General features: G+C 41.1%; 1 protein-coding gene across 1 annotated transcript in view; it reads right to left on the reverse strand.

Moving 5' to 3' along the window:
* Positions 1 to 7,018: 7,018 nt before the first annotated feature.
* CARMIL1 (capping protein regulator and myosin 1 linker 1) overlaps positions 7,019 to 20,126 on the reverse strand; it is a 123,840-nt gene continuing 110,732 nt past the window's right edge. The window contains exons 34-37 of the mRNA XM_081919423.1: positions 18,811 to 18,883; positions 14,919 to 15,152; positions 14,148 to 14,288; positions 7,019 to 8,072 (exon numbers count right to left, since the gene is read on the reverse strand). Of these exons, the coding sequence (XP_081775549.1) occupies positions 7,951 to 8,072; positions 14,148 to 14,288; positions 14,919 to 15,152; positions 18,811 to 18,883 (570 nt within the window). The 3' untranslated portion in view covers positions 7,019 to 7,950. The remainder of the gene's footprint in view (positions 8,073 to 14,147; positions 14,289 to 14,918; positions 15,153 to 18,810; positions 18,884 to 20,126) is intronic.

The raw sequence follows: 20,126 nt of genomic DNA on the forward strand, positions 1-20,126 counted from the left end.
TCACTTTGGGGGGAGATTTTGCAAAACAACAACAACAACCCACCCCTGGTCTGCATGATGATGCAAAACAGTATGATTGACATGTGCACACCTGTCCATACGAATAGAACCTCGTGTTCGCTGCTGGCAACTGGACAACTGCTTGTTGGAATGTCTAAAATACCCTACGGTTATTACTTTTACACTGTTGACACCAGAGAGTAACCCATTAGGTTCCAAAGGTATTTAAGAACTAGTGGCAAGCGCCCAATCACAGAGATTTGCCTCTGGGCAGGTTAAGTTGGGAAATGGCTGGAGTCTCACTGGTACTGAGCTTCGTAGTACACTCAGAACCTATATCCCTCCAGATGCTGCTAGACTACAATTCCCATCATCCATGTATGTAGGCAATTACGGTTGGAGCTGATGGGAGTTGCAGTCCAACAACATCTGGAGTTGCAGTCCAACAACATCTGGAGTGCCATAGGTTTCCTCCCCCTGCTATATAAAAAAAGATAAGGGCCAGTGCAATAGACCCAGGTTTGGATCTTCTGGGTTCTGGTAACACTGTACTAGCATTCAGTGGCAAATAGCTGTCAGCTCAAAGGCTGTACCAGAAGCCTGCATTCAAGAAAATCTTGGAGCAAGTTTGGCAGAAGTAATAGTTCACACAGAGGCCCCATTTTCTCACACACCAGCCTGCTATGACAGCTCCCCTGCATTAACATTTTAATAAAAGAAATATATAGAAATAATGGAGCTAATCTTAAGTCAATAAAACCCACCCAAACCTTTTATGTTCATTGAGCAGAAAGCATGTGGCTGTTGAAGGCCATTAAAGAGAAAGGAAACTTGCCACAAGAACCAAAGCATTCAATTAACCCCATGAGGTCCCAAACTGACTAGAATCACTATTGTGCTCTGGGGTAAAGGGTTTCTGAAATATTAAAAGGGATGTCTCGAAAAAGAATTTCCTCCACATCTAATGAATGGGCTGGAGCAAACCCTTTTCATAATTCTCCACTCCCAGTTTTCAAGAGTGGGAGAATGGCAGCAATGGGGGAAGCTGGAGGAGAATAAAGAGGAAGGGATTGGGAGGGGGCCACGGAATCAGGTAGTTTTGCTTAAGGGGTCATTTGGGGCATCTACAATGTTTGCTTTATGTCAAATATGGGAAGTTCACACACACACACACACCATTGCACATTTCCCTTTCCCCACAGTAATTATCATGTGGGCTTGAGCACCCAGATTCCAATATATCTGTTCATGTGCTGCAGTTCAGTGCAAGGGCGCTGATTACTCTTCAGCACCTGGATAGCTCAGCTGATTAGAAAGTGGGGCTGATAAGGCCAAGGTTGCAGGTTCAATCCCCATAAGGGACAGCTGCATATTCCTGCATTGCAGGGGGTCAGACTAGATGATCCTTAGGATTCCTTCCAACTCTAGGATTCTATTTTGCCACAGCCAACACCATTGCATCATGCTACAAACCACTGATCCTGGAACATTTTCATACAGATTAGAACAGTTGTTGGGAACCTTTAACTGCCCAGATGTTGCTGAACCGCAGCTCCCATCATCCCTGGCCATCGGCCATGCTTGCTAGGGCTGATGTGGAGCAGCAACATTTGGAAAGCTAAAAGTTCCCCACTCCTGTGTTAGAAGAACCAGAGAAGGCCTCAGATTCAATATACCCATCTTGTGTATGGCTTTTTCTCCACACCACCCACCTAACCCCACTTTAGCAAAGTACTTGTAAAGAAGGACATCATTATTACATGAATAGCATGAAGATTATCACTATCATTATTACTATAAAATGTATTGTTAAAATTATTATAACTCAATCTGAAAAGAAATATTGAAATAGAAAAGGTATTCTGAGTTTTAAATTTAACAAGCATTATGTTAAAGCCTGCAAAATGCATTTAAGTGCATCGAAAACTGGATAGGCTATTATGAAAGAAAATAAAAGGCACTAACTAAATTGTCTACATTTGGTTGTCTCAGTTATTGACTTATTTTGTCTTCATGATTGTATAGTAGCACAATGCAAGCAAGCTAAGCTTCTCGCACAGCACTGAACAATAAGTATTGACAAAAATGACTGCCGTTGCCACACCACATTCTATTTGCTATTTTGTAAGAATGTTCGTAATCAAATTCTCTTTTTGCAAAAGAAAATGACTGTCTCACAGATGGATAAGTAAAGCCTTATCCAACCTCCCAACTCTCAAATTATCAAAAGCTGTTACAAGTTTCAACAAGCTTTTCTTCAAGCTGTAAGATGTTGCTAGAAGTAGAGTGAAGCATTTATAGGAGTACTGAATTGTTCAGCATTCAGATCTGCCTTCCGTTGAACAAAAGCTTTCGATAAGAAGTACTGCAGGAGGCCTGGAATCCTAGGACTTGAACCCCAAATTTAGGAGAGCAGAGGGTAGATTCCTCCCCCACCCCTGAGGAACATTGTTTGCTTGTAAATATGTGTAGTATGCATGCTTCGCGTGTACGAGGCAACGGGTTCAATCCCTGGCATCTCCAGGTGTTTTGGGACGCGGGTGGCACTGTGGGTTAAACCACAGAGCCTAGGTCTTGCCGATCAGAAGGTTGGCAGTTTGAATCCCTGCGATGGGGTGAGCTCCCATTGCTCGGTTCCTGCTCCTGCCAACCTAGCAGTTCGAAAGCACGTCAAAGTGCAAGTAGATAAATAGGTACCGCTCTGGCGGGAAGGTAAACGGCGTTTCCATGCGCTGCTCTGGTTCGCCAGAAGCGGCTTAGTCATGCTGGCCACATGACCCGGAAGCTGTCTGCAGACAAATGCCAGCTCCCTCGGCCAGTAAAGCGAGATGAGCGCCGCAACTTTAGAGTCAGTCACGACTGGACCTAATGGTCAGGGGTCCTTTTACCTGTGCCTTGATTTCCCAATGGGAATACAACCCTGGGTAAGCACCTGGAAACCCCTGAAATCTTGTTGCTGCTTGGCAGAGATTAGGAGTGGTGCACAACCTCTGTAACAATATGTTACTGGTGCAACATGGGAGCTGCTAGCCCACGTCACTCACCTGAAATTAGCACTATCACCTCCTAGATATAAGCCTGAAAGCAAGTTAGAAGCAGCAGTTAGGAGAAAGAGTCGGAAACCAAGAAGTCCCTGGTTCCAATCTTGTTTTGGGTTTGACCTTAATAGCTGGCTTTAGGGCAACAGTTATCTCTGAGCCTCAGACATGCCACCTGAAAACAGGGAAAGTGCATCCTGTCTACCTTAGTTGGGGTAAGGTTTATTGTCAACATATGTGAAGTTCTTTGAGCATGCAGGAACAAGTAATTATTTTTTGCTGAAAGGCAACTGTGGTCTAAATGATTCCACCACCATACAGAGCTCTTAAATGTGGATTATTTCCATGGCCTAGGTCAGCATATCACAAGGTGTGAATACAAGGTCAGGTCAATAGCTGTGAATACCAATACTAACTAATTTTCTTCAACAGACATATTTGTTAAGGGGAATAAATATAGCCCAGGATAAGTATCATAAATGGCCCCTTAAAGTTCAAACAATTCAGACATACAACTGAATGCAAAATTATGTGGAATTTTAGTTTTAACTTTATAAATGTGGAATGTTCAATGATAATTTACAATTGCATGTCTGACGGATGATTTAAGACTACAAAGAAAACACGCTTATCTGCCTCACAGCATACAATTTAAATTGAACCTGACACACATGGTTCTGCCAAACAAGCCTTTTCAAAGCAGCTGAGAAGATATTTGATAGGAAAACAGGCAGCAGCCCACTAAGGGGGTCTTTGAACGTTGAAATAAACATTCAAAGTGGGGGAATTGATCAAAGACATGCTGATAGCTGAACAAAGTTGACACATCACTTTCCAGTCAGACCCTGCTATGCAAGAACAGCTAAAATAAAAATTTGATTCTGTTTTGTTTAAAAAATGATCAAATCCTAACTTTATTTTATTTGTAATATGTATGCTGAACACCTGTGGTCTGAAGAACAGAAAGATATGAAAGCCTGCAACATTTCCACATATTTCCTGCATATCGAGCAACAGTGAAAAGCAATTCACCAAGGCACCTACCTTGAAGAAACATGTAGAGTGGAACTCGTGGCTAGATGCTGATGATGAAAATGTGTTAGGCACCTCTGGGTAACTGTTGGTGGAAGGTCCTTTGAGTACAAAGTTATCACAACCTACAGATAATGTCATGGACGTTTAGCTAGGGTGCCACAAACTTGTCTACAATGCTTTTATGCTGAAAGGAAGTCAAAGACTGGTCACAAGGATGCAATACCATGTAATGTGGGATAGTGAAGATGACTGCAGTGTGTTTGTGTGTTTCAGTGAAGCTACATTGATGCAACTCACAATCTGCCTCTGTTCATACTCTTAGTCCATCCACTCCATTCTGTGTTGTGGCTTTGGGTAGAGAAATCTTAGTCACACTGTCTACAGGCAGTCTGTTTTAGCTCCACCCCCTAGTGATGCTCTTACTAGAAAACTCCTGTCTGACAACCAAGAGGAGGTACTTCCCAGAATTGAAAGAATGCCCCATCTAGAACTACTAGATAAATCACTCTGTTACTAGCCAGGCAGGCAGGGATGAGTTGGAGAGCTGGACAGGCCCTCCCCATAGCATCTCAACACTACCTGTAGCCAAGAGTAGGTGCGACTGCAGATGGAAACAACTGCCTTTGCCAGCAAACTTCATAGGAGAGAAAGGGAGTCTCTGTCCTTCGACTGCTGTTGCTTGCTGATCTGCATTATGCTTACACAAAGGAGAAGCCTTTTTCTGTAGGAACTGCCCGACTTTGAAATACCCTCCCTGGGGAGGTTCAATTGGCATTATCATATTTTTGATGCCTGCTCTAGCCATTTTTGTTTGCTCATGAAGTTTAAAAGGGTTACATTTGTTTTTGATGCATTTTTTTAGCTGTTGTATTTTAGATGTATGCTGGGGTTTTGTTTTTTTAATGATCATGTTTCACTTTTATTTTATTTGGTTATTGTTGTCAATTTCCTTGGAATCTGTTTGGATGAAGGGTGGCTTGGGATGTGATTAATTAATTAATTAAACCATTTTTTCCTACCATAGCTCTGGAAGGGGAAAAGTGCAACACTATAAACAAGCGTGGCCCCTTCCATTGTTGGCTCAGGAACCACATAAAGGAATCAGCAACCATCCCTCCAACTTTTTAATTTCAAGATTAACGTGGCACTGAAACATAGTACTCTATGGACACTGATGGGACAATCATATTGGCAAACCTGTTGGGTTTTACATTGACTGGTAATGTAACAAACGTCTATGCCACTGTCCCTTTCCCAACCTATAATGCTTCAATCAACTCTGCAGGCTGCATTAACTTCTAAAAGGATTTTTTTCTGCCAGAGGGTTTTGGAGAAAAAAGCTTATGGGAAATGAGGGGAGAGACTTACTTCATTTCCCCCTCTGCTGTGCCTTTCAGCAGTCATTTAGAGAGTTAACTTTGCTGAATTCAAGCAAATTGGATTTGTGCAGATAGCAGCCCTATCCCTTTCCTGGACACGGTCAATCTAATTAAAACAACAGTTCTTCTAAGAGAGCTTTTATATCCTCCTCTGGTTCTACATGTTCACTTCCTCATTGGAAGAAAGAAAGAAAAATGACTCGAAAGATGGAAAAACCCAGGGTCACTTTGCTCTGCTCACCAGATATGGTTACGAACAACCTTCCTGAAATAATATTACCTAAATGATTATTGTAGAGAAAAAGATTAATGTTTCAAATGTTTAACCTTATGTTTCTGGTTCACTTGATCCCATTTATTTTCATAGAACCCACTTATACTAATAATAATGGCTGTGGCATAATAGATTAAATAATGGTAGAGTTGACCTCTGCCTTCTTACGTGTTGAATTATTTCATTCGCTGTATATTATAGGTTGAAAGAGAAGATTGGCAGTAGTCCTCTAAGGTAAAGGGCTTGTTTTGAAGGCAAACCATGTTACATGTAACTGTCTGAACAGTCTTTATTTTTATTTTTAAAAGCAATTTTAGGATGCTACATTTTTTAGCAGAGAAGGGTATGACACTTAAAAACTCTTCCTATCCTTTGCCAAAGCTGTCCCTCTTTATGCAATTGCAGTATTTCCGTGTGCTGCTCTGGTTCGCCAGAAGCGGCTTAAGTCATGCTGGCCAAATGACCCGGAAGCTGTACGCCGGCTCCCTTGGCCAATAAAGCGAGATGAGCACCGCAACCCCAGAGTTGGTCATGACTGGACCTAATGGTCAAGGGTCCCTTTACCTTTATTTATAAAAGGAAATTACATACTGGGACCTTGCATGGAGGAAGCAACGCAAAGGGGCAGTGCTGAGCAGGAAAGGGTTAAGCATCACTTGTTTTTCCACTCAAAATGGCAGGACTATTTTTCATTATTATTTTTTAAATGCTGTGGATTCACTACTCTCATTTGCATGTATCATGCCTTTTAACTAAGGCCAGGACAGCCCTGCACACAGAGCCCTCCCCTCTTAAACTAAGGTACGCCTGATATGATCCACTTTCCTTAATTTAGCCCCTGTTAGTTTTGATATTTGGTTAACAGTAAAAGAACATTTTTGGTTACTGTTTGCGAACCAATTAATGAACAGATACACATCGGTGTTTGATCCCTTTGTGACAGAGAAATGTAGATGTGGAGGGGAAATCTGTTGATTCACTGGCAGAAACATACAGAAAGCATCACAATAGGATTGTGTAAAGATGATGGGTTGTTGTGCAGCAATATGCCTCATATTCTGCAATGTTACGTTCAGAAGAAATGATTGACTTTAAAAATAACGAAGATTTTTTTGTCCACATGAAGTTACTTGCTACATTATGTACAAAAATTGATTTGAAATAATTTAAATGCTAAGTTTGCCTATATTCAGGGTTTGAAAAAAATGTACTGGAGTATGGAACTATAGATTTATAATTTATAAATATACAAAGGCTTCGAGAAAGTATTTCTTTAAAATTAGAAAGTCATATTCCAGTTGTAAAATCATTTTTATTGGTACAAATATACATTATGAATAAACTCCCTTCAGCGTGTATTATAAGCAGATGCCTGTGAAATATGCAAAGGAAAAAAATGAAAAATTGCTTTTACAGACGAGAATCTACTTTTCTTTCAAAAGTACATGTTAGAAGCTAGAGCGAATGCAGACTGACCCCCCAAGGTGCCCTCTAGAAAATACCAACAGTAATAAAATGTCCATTGCCCGCATTCCAATCAACAACAAACATTTACTTATGGATATGGAAGCATATCAAGTTATTAGTAATTCTGGGTTGTTGTTGTTGTTTTGTGCTTTAGAACAGTACACAAAATGTAGGATATTGTGTTCTTATATACAGTACAACAAACGAGAAAAAAGGTCTCCCAAAGGAGAATGTAAAAATCATATCCAAGCATCTAATATATATTATTTATACAAATTATTTTATTAGTGTGCTCTGTTGATATAATTACAATGTGCAATTGCATTCAGCAAGAATATATTTATAAAGTAAGTTGCGTGCAAGTTTGACACATTTACATTCAGCAGTACAACACCTCTCATGCTGTACAGTGTGGGTTAGTGTAAGAAATTGTCCAGTTCCTTTGCTTGGGGTTTCCTCCCGCAAAGCCCCGCAAAGCAAGGCATTATTTTTATAGCTGCTTCAGAGAAATTCAAGTAGAAGACATGAAAAAATTGCTGGCTTTTGCAAAGGCGTGAAAGGGAATGTCTGGAATCGTACAGATCAGGAAAGAACAAAGGATCAGAGTCATGAAGTTCAGCTACCAGTGCAATCACTGACACTCCCCCCCCCCCATTTCCAAATGCTCCTCTATAAAAGGAGAGTAACTGATCCAAAAGAGGGATAAGCGGTACCCTTATTGTTACAAAAGAGCACTGCCAAATACACGACCAACCAACTAAACAAAAATAAAATCTTTATCAGCTTCTTCACCAGAGTCACTGGACTTGCTTCCCTGCTGACCATCTTTACTTAAAGACCTCTGTTTCTGCTCCTTGTGTCCTGGGCTTCTCTTTGGACCTGTATCAGAAGACAGAATGTTGAGTTGGGAAGTTGCAGAGTGGACATCTTCATTTGCTATGACCCCAGAGCTATATGACCCCAATATCTGCTCTGTTGCTCCAAATTGTTCATTGATTAGAGTTCTGTGTAACTCAAAAGGTCATATCCTACGTTCCAAATAGAAGCTGGCTAAAATAGTAAGTTATGGCCAACATCCAAAGGATATCACAGATAGTGGCAGGATTTCCACAGTTATCATGTATGGCAGGGCACAATCAACATTGACAGGAACTGTCACATTTTCCTGAGCGGAAAGCTCACTCAGAGGACAGGCACTTTCAAAGCAGCACGAATCAAGTTAGGCCCTGCACATGGGGCCCTATCAAACCCAAAGAAACCATGGCAGTAGTGTTTTTCAATAGTTTGGTACTTCTTGACCCTGAAAGGGATCCATGTGTAACTTTTCCATGATTGGAGAGCAGAAATTACCTCATTAGCGTGCAAGTAGAAACACTAACTTGAAACCAACAGAAGGTGGCAGAAATACATTAATTTAAACCAAACCAAAACATATGAGAACTTGTTTACATTGTAAATGTAGCAGCAGATTTGATAATAAATGAACACAGCAATGCTTACATCTGTTTAAAAAGATATTGGTAGTTTTTCATCATATATAAAATCTACAACTAGCCTTACCAAGCAGCCAAGTTGTTGTTGCTGTACAGACAATTTATCTCCCAATGAGAGAAATGGTTTGCTTTTGACTTCCATTGCAATCTTATTATATTGCACACATTGTCAAACTCATTTCATCATAGGCAAAAAGTGGGTAAGTATAACGCAGGAGATTAGAGCAAATTGTTGCCTCCTTTTTTTTGCCCACAGCAGAATGCATGTTATGTGGAATGCATTGTAAAGAACAATGTGCTTGACTATGCACAGGTCAACAATTATACCAATAACCGTTCCCTAAGATAATAACTGAAATTGCTCTCATTCTCTTTAAAGCTCTGATGAGTCACATATGCAATGAGGCATATTCTCAACACAGAAGAAATTCCTCCATGTTTGGCAAGTGAGCACATCTGCTTGTTTCCTATTATTCAGAATTCACCAAAAAGACAATTCCACTCTATTCTTTATCAATGTGAAAACATACTCACTGGAAAACTAAATGTAAGACTAAGAATTCTGAGAGGAAAGAAGAGAATGGGTGAAACCCCGTTTTTTAAAAAAAACACACCCTAAAATCAGATTTAAAGGTTTGATTGCTGAGTTGCAACACATGGTAATTTGATGATATAAGGCCCATTTATTTCAGCACTGAATAGGTAAAAGATCGAACTTTTTTGCTGCAGTGCTTTTGTTCAGCACAGCATTTAAAAACCTGCAGGGATGAGAAGTACTTCCTAACATACAAAAATGAATAATGTAGTTGGGAAAGAAATATTTTCACGTCAGATATATATATATATTTGCTATTCATTAAGACTGCTACCCTGTGAGGAACATGTAACTGTCTCTAAAATTTTATTATTATTATTATTAAAATTGATACTGCACATTAGAGTTCATTTTCAGAAACTAACTTTCTCAGGAAGGAAGTCTGAGGAACTGAGGCAAGAGTCAAATTAAAAACTGAAACATCACTAGGCCTGGATGGCATCCACAGAAGAGTTCTTAAGGAATTCAAACGTGAATTTGCAGATCTTCTAACAAAAACATCACATGCTCTTAAGATCAGCTCTTATACCTGAGGACTGGAAGGTGGCCAGGAGAAGGGAACTAAAGGGGAGCTGGTGGGAGAATGCAGAATTACCATGCAAACAGAAGAACAAGTCTTGCTGAAGCAGAACCAGCAAGGCTTCTGCAAGAGTAGGTCCTGTCTGACTAACCTATCAGAGATCTCTGAGAGTGTCAATGAGCACACAGAGGAGATCCAGTTGACACTGTGTACTTTGAAAATGCTTTCATAAAGTACCTCACCAAAGATTCCCGAGTAAGTTTATCAGTCATGGAATAAGAGGAAATATCCTCTTGTGGATCAGTAGGTGGTTAAGGAACAAGAAGCAGAGAGTGGGAATAAATGGACAATTTCCCCAAGGTACAGTTCCTAGAACACTAAATCCAGTTAACTCTTTTCTAGATCCGCTACAAAGCTGTGGTTCTGGGGAGCTTTCCAAGCTGAGCTGGGCTGTCCTGATGGCTCTTAAATCAGGAACTAGATTGGATCGGGGCATCATTAAGGCAGGATAAAAAGAAGCATGATTCTGAACACCAGTTGGCTGGGAATCACAAATGGGGAGGGTGCTGTTGTGCTCAGGCATTGATTAGTCACAGTGGGAATAGGATGCTCGTCTAGATGAGCCTTTTGGCTTGATCCAGCAGAGGTCATCTTTGGCACTGATCTATACGGAAGTGTCCATGATAATTGTTTTTATTGCTATACGATGTCTTCAGTCTGTATACCTTTGTATGTGAAAGCACAGTTTATAAATAAATAAATATTTATTATTATTACATATAAATATTTAAATAAATACAAATGAATAAAATGAATGAAAACACAGGTACTTCAGGCGTGAGAGCTTTATTAGGTTGTGTAGATAAGTCTCCAGTAGGTCTAATGGTGCTAGGAAATCCTGCTCCTTGATGCATGGCGCAGTGGATTTCACAATTTCAACTTTGCCAGGAATTCTTTGCCAGGAGTTGCTTCAGGTAAAAAAATGCCCACAGCCCTGTTTTCTGGCCCCAGGGGGGATAGGTAAAGGAGAGACCCTGGAATGCCTCTGGCCGTAAGACATTCCTACGTCTAGCATGTGGCAAACCTTTAGTATGTTTACACATAAACATATCCTACTATGCTCAGTGGGGCTTACTTCTAGGTAATAGGATTCCAGCCTCAGAGTTTGAGAATGAAACCACTTAATAAGGTTTTACAAATATATATATATGGAATTAAATATTAAAGCACTTAGTCTGCTTTATACAGAGGAGAGTTACCAGAATTGCTGTGCTGTTCCTTCAGCATAAACCTGAGAAAGGAAAGCACTGAACAAAAATGCCTATTAAGTTGACTAAAGGTTTCAGAAGGGATGTATTGTAACTGACACTAATGAACTTCAAGCTCAACTTGTAAATACCGTATTTAATTTTCTAAGTACAGCTCTTCAAAGAGACAGGTGCTTAATCACTAGGCGTAATCAAACCGCTGAGCAGTTACACTGAGGACTGTTTACATTTGGAGCATGGAGAATTGAGAGTGCTGTTGATTCTTGAGAATGTGACCAAATGTTAAGCCAATGGGCTGCTTGGCATGTCATACTAAGCCAAACCATGGCTTAGAGCAGGTATCAGGGCTCCTGGTGAGGAGATTGTGGCCTCTTTGTTCTTCCCTTGTTGTTTTGCTGAGCTAAGCAGCAGCTTGACAGTGCAGCGATGGAGAATTGGATCTACCTGGCCGGCTAAACCAATAAGCAGAAGTTTGGACTACATGCTAAGCCAAGCCATGGCTTAGCTCAGTGTTGTGCAGCAGCAAAAGAACTGGGGAGAGCAAAGGGATGGCTATCTCCTTCCCAGGAGTCTACACACTCATATGTTCGCGCTTAGTGTGACATGCTAACCAGCCCAATGTTTCTTACTGAACCAGCCTTCCCTGCAGAAGCAAGAGCCTCTCATAAGGACATTCCTTTTTTAGAGATACGCTACAGGGTCAGAAATGAATTGGATAAATATTACACTTGGAGATTTCTACAGCAGGCAACAACTGATGCCAAACTGCATAGGACAAAGACCTATGTACTACTACCTGAACCCATATAAAGGATGTGACTGTTGTATCCATTGCAGAGTTGCAAACATTTCCTGCCCCTTTAATAGGCAGCCCCTGCAAGGCACATGTATCACTCACTGCAGTAAATGACAGAGGCAAATTATTTCAGATTTTGAAGCCTGATTAGCTCAATCAGCAGCATTCTTAGCTTCATTTGTTTATATTATACAATTTAGCAGCCCTAATAATGAAAATGTCATGCTTTACATATCCTGATATTTAGCATGCTTAGTAACACAACAATACACAAGAGAAAATAAGATGGCATTATTTTATCATTTTTGCCAAACAAATCATGCCAATGATTTACTGGTAAAGGAACCGATTAACTGAGTGTGTTGGTCCACATACATTTGTTTTGAACTGTTTCCAATGCTGCTTTTTAAAAATCTGAGGGTGTTACGGTGAAGAGTGGGGAATAAATAAAATGAATAATAATAAAGTTACGGGGGTGAGCGTGAAATGGGAGCCAGACATAACACAGAAGTATAGGTTGCACAAACAGAACTGTAACTTAAAAAGAGAGAGCGGGAGGGTATAGCTTTTAACCAGCCCTAACATATACCAAGAGGTAACAATAACAATATACCTGAAATGTTCTAATCATACACTTCATACTTTCCAGGGAGCTGGGATGGATTGCAGGTTTCTATAGGGGCTGAACATGTGGTCAAAATTCATGGGAGGGGTGTTTTCAGTTACCCCACCCCTTGCTTTTGGAAGCCTTGTAAAAAGCTTATAAGCAGCTCCTGCTGCAGGAGACGGCCTATGAGCAACATCATAGGAGGTGTGTTTCTAGGATAAGGCGAAACCTTGGAGCTCCCTTGTTATTTTTGCTATTGGATGCCGCATGTTGTTTCAGTAATCTTATTATATTTATAGTATTGAAATGTAGGTTTTTTATGTTGTTGCATTTGCTATTGTTTCGCTACATTATTTTGGAGTTGTTTTGCAGTGTTTGTTTGAAATGCACTCCTATTTTCTTTGTTGTAAGCTGCTTTGAGCATGGTTGTGGTTGTGTGTGTGTGTGTGTGTGTAAGCGGGATACAAATAAAATGAAGGAATGAAAAATCCAGTTTTGCCTCTTTGTAATGTGTGAAATGTCTGTGAACATCACCACACCTCCCTTACTCAGCAGATAGAGCACGGTAGAGCTTTTTTAATGAAAGAACATATGAAGAGTCTGCTAGAACAGGCGAATGGACCATCAAGTCCACCTCCCTCTTCTCCCAATGGCCAACCAGAAGCAGGATCTAAGTGCAATCTGTATTGAGATTTGACTTCTGCCAGCCAATGACAGGAGTTCTCTGGGTCAAAGCAGATGGTACACAGAAGGATTCTTTGTATCTAATGCGCAGGTTTTTAGAAATGCGAATACTGTACCAGCTTAGGGAGTGGGGGTGATATTTATCGGGATAACAACAGATGAGGAGGGGCAATTTAACCTTGCCCTTGCCTGCTGAGGTCCTGAGGAAAATCCTTCCCTACAAATTGGTATTTGCACTGGGAGGAAATCGGCATTTGATGCCCAGGGAAATATCAGCTTCAGAGGCAGCATTTTCTGCAGGGCTGCAGCAGGATGAAATTCTGTCTTCATGCCTCCTGCTGTCACAGTAACTACCAGCCCCTCTGGAGAATGCTAGCTGAATTGTTTTGAAAACCCTGCATGTTAAGTGTAAAGATGCATTTAACATTAGCCTCCTGCCTAGTTTGGCCCTGTGACCGAGAAGGAAATGATGGAGGCTGCAGATAACACAAAAGATAATGGGAGATATAATGAGCACCATGGGCTAGAATGGAAACAACCCCTGCAGAAGGGCGAGGCGTGTGCGTGCATGCAATTAGAACACATAATATAGGTAAATTAACACATTATTATGACCAGACATTAAGGTCATATTCAAAATCAGGAACTTTGCAAATTGACTTCCAATAGCTGAGGACATGAACAATTATACCATGGGTAGGCAAACCAAGGCCCAGGGGCCGGATCCGGCCCAATCGCCTTCTAAATCCGGCCTGCAGATGGTCCAGGAATCAGTGTGTTTTTACATGAGTAGAACGTGCCCTTTTATTTAAAATGCATCTCTGGGTTATTTGTGGGGCATTGGAATTTGTTCACCCCCCCAAAAAAAAATATATAGTCCGGCCGCCCACAAGGTCTGAGGGACAGTGGACTGGCTCCCTGCTGAAAGTTTTCTGACCCCTGAATTATACAAAGGGGGGGAGGGGCTGGAGAAATATACTAGCATTCTCACCTTCGTGTGAAAGAGATCTGAGAGCTGGTTGGGGGCTGCTCTGTCCATCTTTTTCTTTATCAGAAGGAACTCTCTTCAGAATGGGGGGAAGAAGAGCAGTTTTAGGGGAACCTGGACCAGATGGAGACTCTGGGATGTCCTCTGTGGAAACACAGCGTGCACACAGAAAAATTCAGTCACCAGCTGCACATCATCTAGGAAATTTGTTCACATAAAACCTACCAACCCACCCAAATGTACTGATTTAGTTTTTGAAAGCATGATAGATGAGGAACAGCCTCAAAGCTAAGTATCTCCTATCCAAAGTGGGTAAGCTGGAAGAAATGAAAGCGCTGAAGGGCTACGTGGCAATAAAGCACAATAGAGGGGCTTAAAAAGTTGTTTAAATATGTTCCAACGAAGCCTCAAAAAAGTTTGTTAAAACCTGCATTTCAATACTCAGAAATGAGGGGAAACAATTTGCTTAATCAGACACAAGAAGAATGTAGTAATCTTTGAGACCTTTAGGGCAGTACTATAATGCAAAGGCTACAAATTAGTACCTCAGTGTTTAGGGGAATATCTCATTCTTTCTTATAATTTACCATTGCAATCCCATTTCTAGCATTTAAAAGATTAGTCAGGATTAGCAAAGAACAATTGAAAAACGCCGCCAAACAAAATAATAACCATTATCTTATTTTCTGAATTTTCTCTTCGGTATTTAACTATTGATTTTTCCGCACATAAGCCATTGTGCTAATGCTAGCGTAGTGTACAGAGGCTTCTCACCAGTCCGAGAGGCAGATCGTGGCTTCTGAGGAACTGTTGGCCGTCCGGCTAGGCTGGGCTTTACTGCTTGGAGTGGGGGCTTTGGGCTGGTAGGTGTGCTGGAAGAACTTCGTGTCCTCGCCCCAACTTCTGTCTTTGGTTCAGCCTTTGTGATTTTCTCTGATGAGGTTACAATAGAGTCACCTTTACTCAGGGCAAACCGGTTCTCTGGAGAAGACTGGTGGAGCTTGGTAACTGAAACAAAAGGACCCAGCGAACATTGAGACCAAGAGTGCAGCGTATTCAAAAGTTTCTAGCCTCCGTAGGTGCAGAGGGATGTGTGTGGACTGACAGTTACTCAGGAAAAATAAAAGCTGCTACTTTCCCCAAGTGTCCTCTTTTCTGACCAATGTGAATATAGTCATTGACAAGCAATATCAGTGAGACATCCAACAGATTTTCCATCTCTGTGGGAGCTTTAGAAGGAGAATGTGCCCAGATTTCTGGAATGGTTTCGGCCGATATATCACTACTCTGGCTCTAGAAACTGGCTTGATTCCCCTGGTCATTAGCACTTTAAGCAAGAGTTATGGTACATGATTGGCTCCTCAATGGGGCCAAGGTTGATGACTGTAACACATGAGGGAATGAGGGGGATAATCTGATATAGTCAGTTTCCATAGAGGAACACCTGAGCATTAGACACAAGCCTGATGATATGGAGAGTGTGTGAGTGCAGAATACTCACTCCTTTACTGTCAGAAAATATCACCACCACCCTATTATTCTCTGAGGTCTGGCATTAGCTGTGTGCTCCAAAAGAAAGCTTTATGAGGCAGAGAGAAACTGGGCTGAGGCTTAGAAAGCCCCAAAATATCTCAATGGACCTTGGGCAGATCTACTCTCATCATTTATAACATTAAAAAGGTGTTATGAAAATGTGACCAACAGAGCAGTGAGCCACCGGCAATGGAAAACTGCCATTAAGCTTTCTAGAGTGTTATACTGAATAGCATTCAGAAGATCAATGTAGATCCAGCCCTTATGTCAGTGACAATATTTCTGTGACAATGTAGATCCAGCCCTTATGTCTGTGACAATGGCTGAGGAGCTGCCCTGAAGACTGGTGTCCAGACAGGCCAACAGAGAAAGAGCCAAAATTCCTCAGTAAAGTCAAGGGATCTTGATTCACCCACCATTCAGCCTAGGATGGCTAATCACACAAATATCTTGAAGGTTGTTTTGGGGTGGATGCATTTCACACTTCTATAAAATACAATGGCCTGTGAATTACCACCCTGGAATTTCTTAAACATGTTAATTCACTTACTGAATTCTATGGAATATAAAGATGCTTAAGTCTGCCTGGGTGATGCTTTCTTTTTTTATTCTCAAATATATATAGCTTATATGTGCTAGGCTTATATACATACACATGTATGTATATAACATGTAGGTTTTTTGTGTCTAATGGAGAAAGCAGTTTTTCTACTTACACATTTTATAACTGCACATAATCCTATCCTACTGAAGCTACTTGCCCAGTCAACTAATGCAGAACATTATATCCCAAACTCATAACTTGGCCCAGCTACCTGTTATTTTACTTCTAAATTCTAAAGAGCTAGGTGATTCAGGACGCAGGCCACTTTCCAAGACATTCTTCTAGCTTACATAGATGTTTTTGTACTTTGACTTGTACATGCGTGCATGCATTCTGTGGCTAAAAGTGTATTATCTATGCGAACAAGATGTTCTTCCAATTTTTAATTCGAATTTTTGGGAGAGTGTTTGAGAAATACTGGTAGATTCTTGTAAGATCTGTGAGAACTAAATGTTCTCTCTCCCAGAATTATTTAAATATATGAACCACCTTTTCCCTCAGTAATATTTTTCTTTCCAATATATATTCTGTTGCCTTCAAAACCCTCTCCCCATATCCATCAGTTAAGCTCGTTCAAAGAGAGGGCTTATGTGGTCAAAACCAAAAAGGATCTTAGCACATGCACATTGTATATATAGGGAGCAAAGCAAATGTCTGTGCAGCTGGCTATGTGTCATTTAGACACCATTTTCTCCCTGGAAGCATGCAACAGAACTTCCCTGTTCCCTGAGCATTGCATAAATCTGCACTGGAGAAATCCTTAGAACAGATTTTAAGGTCACACACAGAGGTGACAAACCACGTAAGTTCCACTGCACAGCTTAAACTCCTTGCATTAGCAAAGGTGGATGTTGCCAAACTACAACTCCCATCAACCCCAGCAAGCATAGCTACTGACCATGATGGCGACTGCAATTCAACAACATCTGGAGGGTCAAAGGTTCCCTGCACCCACACTAGCAGAACTGTTTCTAGGTGGTCCAACTTTCCATACCAAGTCGGCCACAAGAGTACTTCAACAAGGAACCCACAGGCCACACACTGCCTTGCTGTGTGGGGGGCATTCAAAATTTGATACACCCCAGCCTTTGTGCTGCCTTTCCAAATATGGGTAAGTGAGGTGCTGGCTTTGGGAAGAAGGAATGAGGGGTCTGGCAGGGTCCCAAAGCTCTCCCATCTCCTCCCCAAAGCTGGGAAAGCATTAACTAGGCTTGGGAATGAGGTGAGAGGACACTAGGACCCTGTCAGACCCCTGATAGCTCCTTCTCAAAGCCCAGTGCCTCCCTTACCCAGCTTTAGGAAGGCGATGTGAGCTAGGGTGGTGGTGTGTCAAATGGGGCCACATGTTGGACCAACCTGTTTTAGTTGGATACAGCCCAATCTGTCACGGATCAAATAGTTGGTATACCAGCCACAGTCAAAAACAAACAAGACCACCTCTTCTCTTTCTGCTAAATGCTTTCCCCAATTTCCCCTCTTCTTGACACAGATATGAAGTTCACTAGGGCCACACTTTGCCCAGCTGTGCTTCACACAGATGGGGTTGTTTGCATTTAATAAAAAGAGAAAATACACAGTTAGGATGTTTCAGAAGTTAAGAGAGGATGGGAAGCCAAAGTAGCAGCGACAGATGAAGTGGCTACATTTTAAATATTGGTTAAAGTCTGGCAGCCATTTTATATCCTTGAAGTTCCTTAAAGGAGTGACATACATTTTGTGAGGAACCATGGAAAAATGCCTTTTTTCATCCACAGACAAATGAACATTATTTCTGGCACTAATCGGTTCTATTCTACTTCTTAGCAGGTGTCTTCCACTCTAAAATTCCATAAAAACTGAAATGCATTTCTTCCGTCTCCATTTGCATTCATAAGGCAGATCTATAAAGGCTGGAGGGTAAATCCACAGCACACTCTTAGAACCACTTTCTTCTGTGTTCCCATCACTGCTGACTGGAACTTCATTTCCAGGCCTGGCATAGAGGATGCTACTAGTTAATTATTCCCTGTTGGAAGCGTTCTAGGTTAGCTTCCCCACAGTGTAGTGAATGAAAATGAAGCAATCTGCTAAGCAACTGACATCACCTACACATAAGACAGATCAGAATTCTGCCCTACAGAGGGAGTCAAGGAATATAGCAAAGTAGGTCAGCTTTCACAAATATAAGTAACATGTTTCTACTCTGTAAAAATTGGACAGGATATGAATAATATAATTGCACATTTAAAAAAAAATCAAGATTTCAAAAGGGGGTTGTGGCACGGAGGCCAGATGTAAGAGAGGGCAGTTGTGCAGGGAATTTGAGCAGGTGTAGTTTGCACGGCAAGGTGTGGATATGAGGGAAATGGAAACTAATTTCCATGGTATTGTGCAGATAAGGCTCGGTCTGCATGGCTGTAATCACGCTAACAATCAAGTACATTCACAAAAAGTATATTGCCTCTAATCATTCATTTGTACTAACTGATCGGCAACAGCAAGCTTGTGGACACTAGTTAATGAAGTAGCATTTTACTAATAGCAACGCACCTGTAGCACCTCCATCCAGCCGTTCTGAATTCACCGAGAGATCTGTTGAGTCTCTTGAATCATTCCCTAGTTTCTTTAAAACAGAAAGAAAGAAAAGTGTGATAAGGAATCCTTGAAAATTAACAGAATTCTCTTAACTTGGTTGATAGATCACCATTTTCCAAGGCTCCGGACTATTATTATTATCAACATCAACATCCCCATCATCATTAATTCAATCATTATTCATATTCATATTCTTATTTCAATTTATATCCTGTTCTTTCTTGTAAAGGACCCAGGGTAACAAACATGTAATTAAATCATCTCTCTGTCCATTTTATATTGGGGCAGCCTTTGAAGAATATTTGAAAACTCCAGTTGGTACAAAACAAGACAAGCATGATTGCTAACAAGAACCGACCAAAGAGAATATATTTTGGTGGTATAAAAATACCTATACTGGCTGCCAGTATGTTTCTGGGCTAAAAGTGGTGAGATGAGTGTCTTAGCCTTTGAAGCCCTGAATGGCTTGGGGCTCAGGAATCTTAAGGACCACCGGGGGTGTGTGTGTGTGATTCATTCAAATGGTGGAGCTCCCTTCCTAGACATGTGCAACTGGTGCCTACTCAACAATCTTTTTTGGTCCCTGGCAAACTCCATCCTGTTCACCTCTGCCTTTGGTGGCCTTTATTAAGGCCTGAGATCCTTGTAGCTGCCCTTTGCTGGTCTATCAGCTGTGTTTCTTTCTTTCTTTTTTACATCTAGCTTTATTATTTTCACTGCGGGTTCATATTTTTGTTTTTAACTTTATTCATAAAGGTGTTAGGAATTAATTCAACAAGGCTGGATAAATATTTATTCCAGTCTTGTTGCATACCTGCATTTCTCTAGCACTTTCTTCACTCTGCAAGGGGTGGTGGGAATTCTGAACAGCCTTCCTTTTGGCTTCCATGTACTTACGGTTTCATTAAAAAAAATGAATCTATTAACAGAACATCATTTCCCCATGATGATATCAAAGTAGCATTGTGTGCAAACTTAATTGTAATCCCATTCAAGCAGTTTAAATCCCATTTAGGAACATAAGAAGCTGCCTTATACGGAATCAGGCTGTTGTAGCACATCCAACTCAGTATTTACGCTGAATTGTGGTGGCTCTCTTGGGTTCTATATGGGGGCATCCCCTACCCTACCTGGAGGTGCCAGGCTGAATCTGAGACCTTCCATAAACACAGCAGATGCCTTACCCCTGAGCAATGGCTCTGCTACTTCTGCACTCAAACAGGTGGCAACCAGGATGCCTTTATGAAGTCGTGTGAACTCCCCTGTCCTAC

The sequence above is a fragment of the Podarcis melisellensis genome (assembly GCF_964234715.1).
Source record: "Podarcis melisellensis genome assembly, chromosome: 7".
Lineage (NCBI taxonomy): Eukaryota > Metazoa > Chordata > Lepidosauria > Squamata > Lacertidae > Podarcis > Podarcis melisellensis.